Source organism: Aptenodytes patagonicus, chromosome 9 (genome assembly GCF_965638725.1).
Source record: "Aptenodytes patagonicus chromosome 9, bAptPat1.pri.cur, whole genome shotgun sequence".
In the NCBI taxonomy this organism is placed as follows: domain Eukaryota; kingdom Metazoa; phylum Chordata; class Aves; order Sphenisciformes; family Spheniscidae; genus Aptenodytes; species Aptenodytes patagonicus.
The window spans coordinates 21,770,083-21,784,717 of NC_134957.1; the positions used below are offsets into that span (position 1 = coordinate 21,770,083).

The 14,635-nt window shown below is 41.0% G+C and overlaps 1 protein-coding gene across 2 annotated transcripts; it reads left to right on the top strand.

The window, feature by feature from the left end:
* Nucleotides 1-316: 316 nt before the first annotated feature.
* On the top strand, nt 317-14,589 carry MAGT1 (magnesium transporter 1). 2 transcript variants are annotated; one of them, XM_076347420.1, is made up of 10 exons: nt 317-442; nt 3,158-3,327; nt 4,190-4,307; nt 5,558-5,698; nt 6,193-6,333; nt 6,648-6,737; nt 9,229-9,292; nt 11,356-11,430; nt 11,897-11,987; nt 13,067-14,589. In XM_076347420.1, exons 1-10 carry the CDS (start codon nt 332-334, stop codon nt 13,080-13,082), a joined length of 1,017 nt encoding a protein of 338 aa, XP_076203535.1. In that variant the 5' UTR covers nt 317-331; the 3' UTR covers nt 13,083-14,589. The 2 variants fall into 2 exon arrangements, with proteins under 2 accessions (XP_076203535.1, XP_076203534.1); XM_076347419.1 differs by lacking the exon at nt 317-442 and adding an exon at nt 2,475-2,695.
* The last annotated feature ends 46 nt before the right edge of the window (nt 14,590-14,635 follow it).

The following is a 14,635-nucleotide window of genomic DNA, read 5'->3' on the forward strand; positions in this document are numbered from 1 at the left end:
CTGAGCAAAGCCCGGGTGTACCCTCAAGGTGAGGGGCTGCTGCAGCAGGGCAGCCACGGCACCCTCCCGAAGGCGGCCAGCGAGGAGACCCCGGCTGCCGCCGCCGCCGCCTCCCGGGGGTCCCGGCCCGCCTCCGCGCGGCACGGCCCGCCCTCCCTCAGGGCTCCGCCAATCGAACGGCTCCAGCTTGCCTCGCTCCTATGGGCTAGCGGCAGCCCGGGCTGGAGACAGATTCAACGAATCGGAGGCCGGCGGCGAGTCGCGGGCCGGCGCCGCCGCCAATAGGAAGTGCCCGGGCGGGGCCGCGCTGCCAGGGGGTCGGCGCCCACCAATGGGCGCGAGGCGGCGGAGCGGGGCGGCCATGGCGGCGTTGCCGGTGCTGGCGCTGCTGTTGCTGCTGGCCTGGGGCGGGCCGCGCGCCGCGGGGCAGAAGCGGAAGGAGGTGAGGCGCCGCCGGGAGCCCCGCCGGGCTGCCCCCGCCTGCGACCGCCGCTCTGCCCGGGGCGGGCGGCGGGGCGGGCCGGGGCAGGGCCGGGACGGCCGCGGCGGGTTCCCGCGGGCGCCGGCCCGCGCTGAGGTCGTGCAGCGCCGAGCGCCGGGGAGGCTGAGGGCGGGGCGGGGCCCGGCAGGCCGCGCGCGGGGCGGCTTGGCCCCGCCCTGTGTCGCCCGCTGAGGCTCGGCCGCCCTCGGCGGCGGCGGCCGGGCTCTGAGGGGAAGCCCGCGGGCACGCCTGGGTGCCGCGGGGAGCGGTTGCCTTTTTAGACTCGTACAATTCTAATTTTTCTTTTATTTTCGAGCGCGTTTAATTCCAGGTTGTTCTGTTCTTGTAAGAAGCACCGTAGGAGTGTTGTCTTCCTGCTGGGTGGGATTTGGAGGGGGAGGGTGGGTGGACTGGCGGTCTTTGGTTGTAATCGCAAAGATGTCGCTTATTTGCACACGCTTGACTCCTGGGGTCTGACAAGACCCCTCTGTATATACTCGTGTCCGTTGCCAGTCAAAGAAGAGTAGTTTGTTATCTACCCTAAAGTATTTACCTGAAGAAGGGTGTTAATAAGGGGTGGAGAAGTAGTTTATGATAAATGTAACATCGGGGGGTTTGTTGCTTATCTTTTTGTATAATGTTATAGAATTAGTTGGCTCATTTTTAAAGACGAGTTTAGCGTTGAGCACTCCCGAGTTCTCCAAATACGTACTGAATCAAGTTTTTTTTCCAGCAATGCTGAAAATCGGATGTTGAGCTCGCTTCCATAGTGCTTCCACCTCTAGCGTTGATTCCACTTCCACCACGTTTTGAAATCTTCCGAAACAGAATGTGATGCTTAGTATCGAATAAAAACTGAGGGGTGATTTGGGCCAGTTTGTACAACTGAAAGAAATCTTACAATTATAACATGAGATAGTAGTAGTGAGCTCACAGCCTTCACCAGCATGCATAATACTAAGTGCTTAAAGGCAAAGTGCTTAAAGTGTGTGTAATGCTAAGTGGTCAAATGAATAATATTAACACGACTGTCAAAAGGATCTGTGAATGCCTTCAAAAATCTTAATGAATCATAGAATTGTTTAGGTTGGAAAAGAGCTTTAAGATTATCAAGTCCAACCGTTAACCTAGCACTGCCAAGTCCACCCCTAAACCATGTCCCTAAGCACCACATCTACACAGCTTTTAAATACCTCCAGGGATGGTGATTCAACCACTCCCCTGGGCAGCCTGTTCCAATGCTTGACAACCCTTTCGGGGAAGAAATTCTTCCTACTATCCAATCTAAACCTCCCCTGGCACAACTTGAGGCCATTTTCTCTCGTCCTATCGCTTGTTACTTGGGAGAAGAGACCCACACCCACCTCGCTACAACCTCCTGTCAGGGAGTTGTAGAGAGCAATGAGGTCTCCCCTCAGCCTCCTTTTCTCCAGGCTAAACAACCCCAGTTCCCTCAGCCGCTCCTCATCAGACTTGTTCTCCAGACCCCTCACCAGCCTCGTTGCCCTTCTCTGGACACGCTCCAGCACCTCAACGTCCTTCTTGTAGTGAGGGGCCCAAAACTGAACACAGTGTTCGAGGTGCGGCCTCACCAGTGCCGAGTACAGGGGCACGATCACTTCCCTACTCCTGCTGGCCACACTATTTCTGACACGAGCCAGGATGCCATTGGCCTTCTTGGCCGCCTGGGCACACTGCCGGCTCATGTTCAGCCAGCTGTCGACCAGCACCCCCAGGTCCTTTTCCGCCGGGCAGCTTTCCAGCCACTCTTCCCCAAGCCTGTAGCGCTGCATGGGGTTGTTGTGGACGAAGTGCAGGACCCAGCACTTGGCCTTGTTGAACCTCATACAGTTGGCCTCGGCCCATGGATCCAGCCTGTCCAGGTCCCTCTGCAGAGCCTTCCTACCCTCGAGCAGATCAACACTCCCGCCCAACTTGGTGTCGTCTGCAAACTTACTGAGGGTGCACTCGATCCCCTCATCCAGATCATTGATAAAGATATTGAACAAGACCGGCCCCAAAACTGAGCCCTGGGGAACACCGCTCGTGACCAGCCGCCGACTGGATTTAACTCCATTCACCACAACTCTCTGGGCCCGGCCGTCCAGACAGTTTTTTTACCCAGCGAAGAGTATGCCCGTCCAAGCCATAAGCAGCCAGTTTCTCCAGGAGAATGCTGTGGGAGACGGTGTCAAAGGCCTTCCTGAAGTCCAGGTAGACCACATCCACAGCCTTTCCCTCATCCACTAAGCTGGTCACCTTGTCATAGAAGGAGATCAGGTTAGTCAAGCAGGACCCACCTTTTATAAACCTGTGCTGACTGGGCCTGATCACCTGGTTGTCCTGTATGTGCCATGTGATGGCACTAAAGATGATCTACTCCATAACCTTCGCCAGCACCGAGGTCAGACTGACAGGCCTGTAGCTCCCCAGATGCTCCTTCCAGCCCTTCTTGCAGAGGGGCGTCACATTTGCTAACCTCCAGTCAACTGGGACCTCCCTGGTTAGCCAGGACTGCTGATAAATGATTGATTGACATATCACATCATGTGGTCGGTGTTCTTATGAAATACAGCGCAGCTGTTTGTTACATCAAATCTAAAAATAGTCAAGATTCTACTGTGAGACTAGAAAAAAACCAAAAAAACAACAGTGTTTCTCTGACTTTATTTTCAGATGGTGTTATCAGAAAAAGTGAACCAGCTAATGGAGTGGACTAGTAAAAGATCCGTTATTCGAATGAATGGAGACAAATTTCGACGCCTTGTGAAGGCACCACCCAGAAATTACTCGGTGATTGTGATGTTCACTGCTCTTCAGCCTCACAGACAGTGTGTTGTGTGCAAGTATGGGCTTAATTTAGTCCTAAATTAGAACTTGAAAGTCATCATATGCTCTGTAGGAAATTAAATTTAAGAATAGGATAAAACTTTCATGTACATGGGAAGAATATACTAGGGCACATTATAGTAGGATTATCTTTGAAATTAAATGTGTGGGAATGTATGTGTAATATGTATGTGAGAAAACAACATAGTCCTTAATTAATTATCTCCCTCCTAAAATAATCACTGCTTTGCAGAAACAATATTCACACTGACAGACTTCTGGAGAAAGACAGGGTGAAAACTCAACTTTCCTGGCATGAGCTGCTGAAGAAATGTTTGTAGAATTACTGCTGGCCATGCAGTCTAAAAGTTCTGTTAATTAATATGTTGATGGGCACTTACTTATTTACAATTATAACATACTGGATCCTTAACCATATTATGGCTTTCATGTATTAATCTGGAGCTGGCAAAGGTCTGTAAAGATGATTTTTGTGCCTAGTTAGTTGAAATGAATTGGTTTCCCATCCTCTGACATGGAAAATGGGGCACACCTGTACTTGTTTTGGTGCTCTGTGGACTAGCAAATCATGAGCTGCTGGGTTCCATTTCAAATTTCAGTTAGAAATTACCACTGCTTGTGTTCCTGGACTCAACAAAACTTGCCCTTGCATTTAAAAAACCAGTGGTGCCAAATGCTTCACTTGATTGTTAGATGAGCGTCTGGCCCTAAACTTTTACTTTAACGTTAGAAAATTAATGCAGGGGTGTGTGGGATGCACCCATTAATGGGGTGGGCGGCTACAGCTCCCTCAGCTGTTTTGTAACTTGTGTTCTGGACAGACATATGCTACAGCATCTCACTTTGTGTATTTTACAGGCAAGCTGATGAGGAATACCAGATTCTGGCAAACTCCTGGCGATATTCCAGTGCATTTACCAATAAGATTTTTTTTGCTATGGTAGATTTTGATGAAGGTTCGGATGTATTTCAGATGGTAATGTCTTTCTCTTCTAACATTATTTTTAACTCGGGTTTTGGAGACTGAGGGCAAGAAGGTAAAGATGCGTACAAAATTTAGTGTTATGATGATTAAAGAAATAATTGAAAAGTTAAAAGCTGCTACTCAGAAGAAATGAGAAGAGCAGAAGGCAGTAGCATGTTGGCAGTAAGATTAACAAATCTGGAGTAGGCACAAGGAGTGAACTGGCTTCTCTGTTTTTTCTGAGTTTGTCTCCTAGAATAACTTACAGTGTAATTTTTAATGGGATTCTTCTATGATACACAAAGAGGCAAGATAGAAAGCTCTGGTGTCGTTAGGAACAGCTATTACAATTTTTAGATTACTAGAGAATGATAGATTAGGCTTTCAGTGCTAGTTAATTTACTTCTTTTCAAGTACCCAGTCATTCTGCTCTTCTGCTAACATTATGTAAACATATTTTTTCTGTAATTGTATGAGAACATTCCATGTACACTTGCAATTGTAGATCAAATTAATAGTTCATTATAGTTTTGCAAATCTTAACTTTTTTTTTTGTTAAGAGATCCTCATCTCTATTTAAAAGCTATACAATTTAGGCAGTGATATTTTATTAAATGGAAGCTTTTGGACTGGAGAAGTAGAAAGGGCTGTCTCTTATTATTCTTGTTAAATTTTCCCATAGTATTACATCAAAAATTCATTCATCAAGCTATGGCCTTTATAGATTATTGCGTATATTCCTATTTTGCAGATTCCTTTACCAAAAGTAGTATTTATAGAAGAAACGGATTCAAAAAAACTGAAATGCTATGGGAAAAACAGTGTTAGGAAAAGATAGAACTGCATTTTATAAACAACTACTTTTATTTACCTATTATAATCTCCTCTTAACTGGTCTGAATCTTTTGAATCGGTAGCTATAGATCCGAGTACTAACAAAGAAATGGCAGTCACTTTATCCAGAGCAGCTATTGACAGAGCTAAAAAAATTTTGTTTCTCAATACTAAAAGGACAAAACAGCATGGAACACAAAAGGGAAATTGCGGGATTATATTGATTACTTTATGAAATACAAAAATGCAAGCTACTGTGTGCTGTCTTTACTTTTTTTAAGTCATTGTCAGTGAAATCTATTTATTGAATAGTTACTTTTTTCTAATTGATTTATTGATGATGTTGCAAGATACAAATGGAATAGAATTGTGTGTTACTAAGTAGACCTTTCATGGTGCTGTATCTTCTATGAATTTTCTAAACACAGCTAAACATGAATTCTGCTCCAACCTTCATTAACTTTCCTGCTAAAGGGAAGCCTAAAAGGGGTGACACATACGAACTTCAGGTGCGCGGCTTTGCAGCGGAGCAGCTTGCTCGGTGGGTGGCTGACAGAACTGATGTCAATGTAAGTATACACAGGCTTTCCGCATCAGCACCTCTGCGCACTCCCTTACGTGATTCCAGCTATGAGATACGTCAGTTGTGTTCTGTGGCTAACAATCTACTCTCAGATACTCTAAATAGTTCTTGTCTACAAAAGCTAGTTTGGGCACACGACTACATCTTTAAGTTTCCTTACATTCTGTGTTCTAGTATTTTGTGTAATTCTGTATTTGATAAGACGGTAAAAATCATCTCCTTCCTTCTCCCTCTTCTGTTCCTATGGAAGAAAAACAGTCTCTAAATTATTAGGTAGGGTAAAGGTGTATAAAACTGAAGTTACAGTAACGCGGGGAAAAAGCATTACTTACTTCCCTAATCAGATTTATTATACAGAAAATTTGTGTGTGTGTGTTGATATTTTTTCCCACTTTAATATATTGTGGGTTTTGTTAGCAGGAGTGTGGGTGCAATGTATAATCCCATTGAGGGAAAATAATTTAAATGTCCTCTGTTTAGATTCGTGTGATAAGGCCACCAAACTATGCCGGACCGTTGATGTTAGGACTGCTGCTGGCTGTCATCGGAGGCCTCGTATATTTGCGTGGAAGCAATCTGGATTTTCTGTATAACAAAACTGGCTGGGCATTTGCTGCTTTGGTGAGCAATTATAACTTTTTGTAGCAATTCAAGTCTTTAAAAGCTTTTGTATTTAAAGATGATTAAACCTGATAGAGAAAAATGAGGTGCTTTTAGTTTTACTTTTTGGTAGTCTGATAATATTTGATTGTGGTCTTTTCAGCTCAGTTAATGCTTGATTAGATGCCTCTCATACAAATAAAAGGTAGGACAACGCCTAGCCTAAGATTGTATTCCAAACCAGTACATTTTGGTATGAAATGAAAAGAAATTGGGTAAAATATTTAAAAAAAAAAAAAATCCATATTAAATAGTGTTTCTTCTTTCCTTTTCAGTGTTTTGTGTTAGCAATGACATCAGGCCAGATGTGGAACCACATTAGAGGTCCACCCTATGCTCATAAAAATCCCCATACAGGACAAGTGGTAAGTCTTTTCTTTGTTTTCTTTTCTGCATTTCTGTTGTATTTCTACCAAACAAGGCTGATACTAAAAGAGGCAAGTCAGAGCGCAAATTCTATTCTTGGCTTCTTTCTTTGTAAGTCAGTGAGGCTAACCTCTCCTGCAGTGAACAAGGCAAATTAGAGAGCTGTTGATTAGTTCAGAGATGATCTGTCTTCTCTTAAAATATGTCTGTAAAAGAGGGGTTTTGTTTTGTTTGAAACAGAAGGAGTGTTAGAGCTCCAGTCAAGATTTAGATTTTTCTTCCAATTAGCTTTATCCTTTTCTTGGCTCAAACAGAAGAAGAAACTCTGTTTGCAAACTCATACTTTACTACTGAGAAATCACAAAATACTCATCTTAATCCAAAACACAGTGCTCTGTTGTGTAATTGCTGTGTGATAACTTCAACCATTACCTAGAATTCCATTTTGGTAGGAAAGTCATTCCTACAGTCTTTTGTTCAGTGATTAATTAATTCTGTAAGAATGGTGGCATTAGTTCTGTGATGTTCTAAGAGTAAGGACAAACGTTGCTTAGGGTTATTTTAGGTGTATTGCTTCCTGTGCTCAGTAATAAGCTTTTAAGAGATAGACTAAGAAGTGCAATTCTTAATCAGACAAGAAATACTAATTTACTATCTAGCAGCATGTTCAGTTTCTTGTTAGAAACTGCTCAAAGTGCTTCCCATGCAATAAAGCATTAGACAGCAGTCATATGGATGGTGCTCTGCTGTAAACAGGACATACTGGTTCAAAAGTGTTACCTCGGAGTTTATTTTTCTTGTGTTAATACCTAAGGAGTACAAGGTCTTTTTGCGTGCAGAAACTTCGATTATTCTAGTAATCACAGAAAGCTAAGAAGATACTAAAATAATGCTCTAGGGTAGGGAGGATAGCATACAGAGTAACCAAAACTATTTGCTAACAAGTTATTTGGACGGGGGGTTTCCCCCTTGCTTCAGAACCTAAGTTAAGCATTTCTTTCATCCTTCCTGTTGTTCCCCATATCTCCAAAATGTAAAAGTAAAAGAAGTGATACGTTTTGGAGGAAGCATAATGACAATGCTTTTTTTGCCTGTGTTCTGAGGGTAGATTATTTTAAATTACCTGATCTTTTCCATCTCTCTGACCCCCTGTGCCTCTTTTAACCATTCCTATTTGTTTTCATGTTTTCTTTTCAGCATTTATTTACCTGTGGCATTTGCTTTCCTTTGTCTTGTATGTATATTGTATCCTCGGTGATGAAGAGACATGATAGTTCTAAATTGCTAACAGCAAAATAAGGGTGTTTATGTTGAGTCTTACATGCTAAACAGTCGTATTGCTGAGCCTGGCAATTTCGTGTTTAACCTGCTCTTTTTAGCTCATACACCCATCTAATGACTTCTATATAAAAACATCCTTCTTCGAGATTCTTGGGGTAAATTAATGTCTAGTGACCTTAGACGTATGAAATCTCATTCTTGGGAAAAATGAGTTTTAACGTCACTTGAAATATATTGCTCTGTACATAATATAGAATGAGATACACTGTAAAAGTAGTCAGAATGTATTGAGACCATTGCATCTCTTCAGGTGCTTACACATCACATATCGGCTTCTCTCATGTATTTTACTCAGAAGGGAATTGATTTGCTGAAATGTCCTTTCATGCCTGGTTAGGTGGGTCAGGCCCTCTATTCTTCCATAAAACGTGGATCTGTTTATCAAGCTTTTTTTTTTTTTTCTACTTAGATACAACATCACAACCATAGTGATGTAGAGCTTCCCATAAGGGATTCACAAATTGTATTCTTTCACAAATTTCAAATTTTCTGTTAACCCAGTTGGTTAGTAAATTATTAATGTAAATAAGACTGAGCCAACTTACTGAGTGGAAGTTCTCATATTTTAAATGTTTTCTTGAAAACGCTTCCTTTTGTTTCTTCTGTTTACATCATTCCTAAGCCTTTTCGAGACTGAAGAATAAAGCTTCAATGGTATTGGTAGTGATGTTCCTTTCCCGGTATGCCATGAAAAAGATTTCAAATGCTTGGTTCTGGAGCCAAGTGAGTAGGGTTCACACACAGATTGAAGGGACTGTCCCTAATCTGAGGAGCAACGTACGTAACCTAAGAATCTAAGTCAGGGAATGGATTAGACTTGGATCACAGTGGGTGCAGGAGGGCATAGTTACGGTATTTTGCCCTGCTGAACGGGCTCTAGACCATGAAGGTTGTTGCTGCACTTGCACTTACTGTAATCTGAATGGTACTTTGGGCTGATTGCGCATAAAAGAAGAAGAATTTTTTGATGCTGATGCAACTCCCCCCCAAAATCAATGGTCAACAGATGAAATTGTTCGTGCTCCAACTTCTGTCCTGTCTCCTGAAGGAGACAGTGCAAAACCCAGTTCCAAGCTCTGTAGCTGTTGTTAATCATGTCAAAGTTGACTCCGGTCTTTTCTAAATTCAATTACTCTTTGTCTCTTACAGAACTATATCCATGGAAGCAGCCAAGCCCAATTTGTGGCAGAAACACACATTGTTCTTCTGTTTAGTATCCTTCCTACTGAGAAGCATGTGGTTGGTGACGATTTTTCTGTTAGCTTATGCTGCTGCCTTTTCTATGGGAGTACTTCGTCAAGGCTCGTAACTGTCACCTAAGACTGATGCAGAAGCTTGTAGAGTCTTTCTGTGTTGACAGCTATGCTTTTCCTATGCCAGTGATCTTTAAGTTGAATAGAAAAATGTTTACTGCTTTCTCACCACCTTCTTCCTTGCTTAGTGACTGAACTGAATACAGCGTTAAAGATGTGGATTTTTGTGGGATCACAAGATTCTTCAGGATAACCCCTGTTCCTCTGTGCATGTCTCTTATCTTTTCAATCTCACTTACTTAGTTCTTGCTTTGGTGTTGAATTTCTTCCTCCCTTACTGATCTTTCTTCTTTTATTTCTTTGCTTACCTTCTTTACTTTTGATCTTACCACTCGTTCATGCTAACGATTCAGGATTCTTCCATGCCAGTATTATGCCATCAAGAAAGGCAAGCGGAAACTTGCAGGTTGAGAGCTTTTGCCTTTCTCATTTGTGTAAAAAATGTTTCTTTGGAGTCATAAGAATACTCTAAAATTCAATGTTCTTTTCTTCTGTTCCCACATGTATGTTTTTGATCCATCATCTGTAACTTTAGTCATCTGTGACTCAAACTTTTCTTCCTTGTCTCGTCACCTGTGTCAGCCTGTGCATTCTTTTATCTTTTATTCAGGATTTTTTATTTTATTTAATATTATCTTTTTTCTTGCAGCTTCACAGGCCCAAATTGTTTACGCTTTATAGTACACAAGTATACAGAATAGCAGACTTACTGCAGGCACATCGTTTCAAAACTTCATTCGTAGTACCTGTCCTCTTCACTGCTTGACAATGATTAACAAGTCTCTTCTGTTGCAACAGCAATGTTCTTTAACAGAGTGACTTCTGCTAATTTCTCCCTTTTATCTTCTTGTTTTATCTAGTCAAAATCCCAATTTCAGCAAGTGATGCTTTGGGGTTTTTGTAATAAAATAGTATAAAGTAAGCAATTGACATTTAAATATGCTGGTGTTAAAAGAACTTTACTCTCTTGCTGTGTATTCATTATCAAAGGTGCTGGTTTGTTTTTTTTTTAACTTAAAACATCCATTTGGAGGGGAACTTCTGATCTTTTTCTAATTATTATTGTACTTCTGATGCTCTCAGTCAAATTCAACCTAGAACCTTTTTGTTGGTGTTTATTTGTGTTATTGCTATCCATCGCATTATGGACCCAATCTACCAGTTGCTGGAGACATGTAAAATGGTAGAAGTTGGCAAGGTTCCTGTGGGTTGAAGTCACTTCTCTCTTGTGCTGAAGGTAGACCGCATCTGAAATGGAAAATTTCTTAATGGTCCCGGTTGCAGTCAATGATAAGTATTTCTGATTTCAGGAGGAGGATTGGGACTGAACATCTATAGTGAAATGGAATGAAATCTTTGGGAATTCTGTCTTTTGTGTCACTGGATCCACTATTTTGCTTTGTTAGGATTCATTCTTCGCAAATGTCAGGCCTTTTAAGTTGTCTGTGCTTCCTTAATTTTACAAGCTTTAAATTTTTTTTAATTGAAGACTTAGAAAAGACTGAAATATTGCTACTTGAAAGATATCCTGTTAGATTAAATATTGCATGCGTTTTATTCATTCTGTTAGCTGAGTAAAATGCAGAAGCTTAATTCCTTTTGGGATTTTCCAGTGGAGTAGAACAGTAGTAGGAGTGGACCGAGCTCTCTGGGAAGGAATGCTGTTTCAGTACAAGCTGAGATAATAAATGCATGTTTTTAATTTTGTGTCAAGACCTACTATACCTACCAGTTTATATTTTAAACTTTGTATTTATTTTCCCCTAAAAGTTGACGTTATGAATGCCTTTCAGTTGCTTTTTTCCCCCCCATAGTTGCTGGTTTGGCTGGGAAGTCTTTAATTTTTCCAGTGAGTTTTAATGCCCCAGGTATGGAGCGGGAGCTGAATTTACAAGATTAGGAATAAGTGTATTATATTGAGTCTATTGTATTTTGTTGATTTAGCCTTAAACAACGTTCGTAGATGGTGGTGTTACTTTAGGAATGGTACTCCTCCACGAAGCTGCTACTTCTGACATGGATGTGGGGAAAAGAAAAAGTAAGTACTAATACTTTTCTGTTTAAGAGAAGGCATGTTCAGTAAAGATTTTTGATACGCTATTTAATAGAAATGCTTTTGCACTGTGGGTTTTTGTACACTTCCCACTTCTGAGCAGAAGTGAATCACTTGGTTTTTCGGCAGCATTTGGAGTTGCTTAGCAAACTGCAAGATAAACTCAAAGCCCTTCTGGGAGAAGGGGAGATATAAAGATGCTTTGCAATATTTTGCTAGTAAGGGAGAGAAAAAGGGACTTACTTTCTCGTAAAGCAATGGTATAAAATTGATTTACAGGGGGAATTTGAAAGAAAATTGGTGTTAATCCAGTCCTTCTCAGTGACTCTAATAGAGGTCTCATCTGACCAAATCTGTAAATATTACAGAATGCTTTTGAAAACCCCAGTCACTGTGGTGTTTTCAGGGACAGCTGTCATATTACCAGAATCTTACTTTGCATCTCTTCCAGTCATGTGTATTGCTGGTATTGGCTTGGTGGTGTTGTTCTTCAGCTGGTTGCTGTCTGTCTTCAGATCTAAGTACCATGGCTACCCATACAGGTAAGTCTTTTCTGCTGCTTCAGTCATTGTTTTGCTGTGCATTGCAATACAGCTACAACACCACAGAGTTTTTCGAAGGAAGTGGGTAAACACCAATGAGGACTTAAAGATTGAGAGTGATACTAGAAGTTTGTTTGTTTGTTTGTTTGTTTTTAAATCTGGACTGTATGCTTATGAATTAATCTGTTCCTGCTGACTGGTATTTCCTTGTCTGGTAATATTAATATAAACCAGAACGGCGAAATAGGCAAAGGGCCTATTTTCTGAAATCTAATTTGGTGGGAAATACTCTCTTAAAAATGCTCCACTTGCTTCTCAAAGAGTGGCAATATTGGTCGATACAATCACCAGAAATAACAGTATTTGGTGGATATCACAATTTTTCAGTCTGGCCAAAGGAAGGATTGTGGTATTCTCCTTTTCATGCCATTACATATTATAAAGTATTTCTGTTTTCATAGTGATACCTCAGCCAACTTATACTGAAAACAAGTGTCTCTTTCCCCCCCCTACTTTCTCTTCCTCTGTATTCATACATCTTGATTATGAATCCTTATTTGTGAGAACAAGAAGGATGGCTGATGCTTTAAAGCTGATACATTTTGTGATTGCTTCTGTAAAGAGTCTAGCACTATTAATTGACTGCTTATATCTATCTATCTATCTATAGTCTGGAAGGCTAATCCCATAGGCAAATAGAATCCCCTTTCTATGAGAAGTCAGTTCGTATTTAAAAATATCTAAATAATAAAACTTGTTATTTTATAAAGACTTTTCTCAAGACCAGAAGAGAGCTGAATTTATTCCTTGTTTAATAACTAGTCAGCTTTTATTCTGGTCTATGCAATGGTCTTACGTACTTCTGCCAACTTCGTTGTAGGTAAGATGTGGTTGTCTTGGCTATTGAGTTACTACAAGACTCGCTTTTAAGCTACTTCTTCACAGCTACTTACCTCGTAGTTGCATCAGGCCCACTTTCTCGTTCTGATTTTCTTGGCATATTTGAAAGCTAAGTGGAATGTTGCGCACCTTTGTTTCTTATAAAATTAATAAGAATGTTTGTTATTTTCTTCCTGCAGTTTCCTAATGAGTTAAAGGATTCTGGAATCTGTAACATCAGAAAGGTGGCGACTCTGAAATTGCGTGTAATGGAATGGAAGAGCTAAATATGTATGGTTCGTGCTACCTCTCTTTACACTGAATGAGATAATTAAACACTGAACCAAAGATGACATGCAGTGCCTTAAATATAACAAGCAATTTGCCCTGAAGGACACAGAGTATTAAGATGCAATCTCTTTTTCATAAGCTTTACATCTTCTTAAACAGCTCTACTTCTAGTGAAATTCAGAACTTAATGCTTAGAACCACATTTCTGTAGACTAACTAGAAACAGTACTTTAAATTCAGTTGGATAATCTGTTTCCCGTATGTTTCTTTTTCCCTGAAATATTTATCACTTTATTTCCTGTTGGTGCATAGCAGGTGACAATAACTTCTCTGTCATGCCTTTTCATGGTTGAGAAAATATCTCCGTGTACCTGGAAATCTTTCCTTCAGCCTTTGTGCAACCCTTGGACCATACTCCAAATTCCAGTGTGGAATGTGCATATCCTTGAGCTGTATCTCATTTTTGAGAAGAGTACTTAACTGCTGTATGATGCAAGAGGTTATTTCACAGGTGAAGGGAGAATTTTCAACAGGTAGAACTGAGTTATTAATTGAATTATTAATTAAAAACTTTCTTTGCCAAATGCTGAAACTGCAACATTTAAGTTGTAAACATAGGCTCAGAGCCGAAAAAAAATATTCTTATACTGATCAACACTCACACTCTCAAAAATACAAGCCAAAACTACAAAGGTAACTAGCTATCTGTAGCATGAATTAAAGGTTGCTAACTGGCTTTCAAGTTACTGCTCAGAGCCTTGACAAACCAACAGGTAGCAGATTTTTGGTCACCATGTTAGTTCTTGCATTCTCCATTTATTTTCTCCAAGTTTTTATCCTTGGGGAGGATACGGGAGTGGGCAGAGCTATCTAATCCCAGGATAAATATTGTTACCCCAGGAAAGATTTGTTAGCCTTACAATTGAATGCCTGTGCTTTTTGCTCTCTCCTTTTGTTCTCTCAATCTCACAAAAGATACTTTGCCTTAAGGATTCTTGAGTGGAAGACATTGTGCCTCAGCCCAAACTGTTGCGTAGTTCAACACCTGTACTACAGGAAATCTTGGCAGCCTGATTAAGTAATACTTCATTCTGTAGGCTGTGGTGGCCTTGGAGGTTACTGGTCAGAGAAAATATGATGAGACTTTTGTCTCCTGCTTCTGCCTCTCCCCTGTCTCAAGGGGTTACAGAATTTCGATGCTTTAGATTTGAATCTTGGACTATATAATTCAAAGTAGAATGTTATTCTTATGCAATTTTGCTAAATTAACACACATCTCAAGTGCCTTAACTTCACTAATTTAGTTGTTTGATGTTTCAACTTGTTGAGATGCATTTTTCTATGCCATACAGAATGACAAGCCTTAGTGGAATGGATAAATTGTGTGCCTGACTGGATTTTGGACAAGTTTCAATAAAATTTTTTAGTCTAATCCATGCTCCTGTGTCTTTTGAACTTCAACATAAAGCAAAACAAAC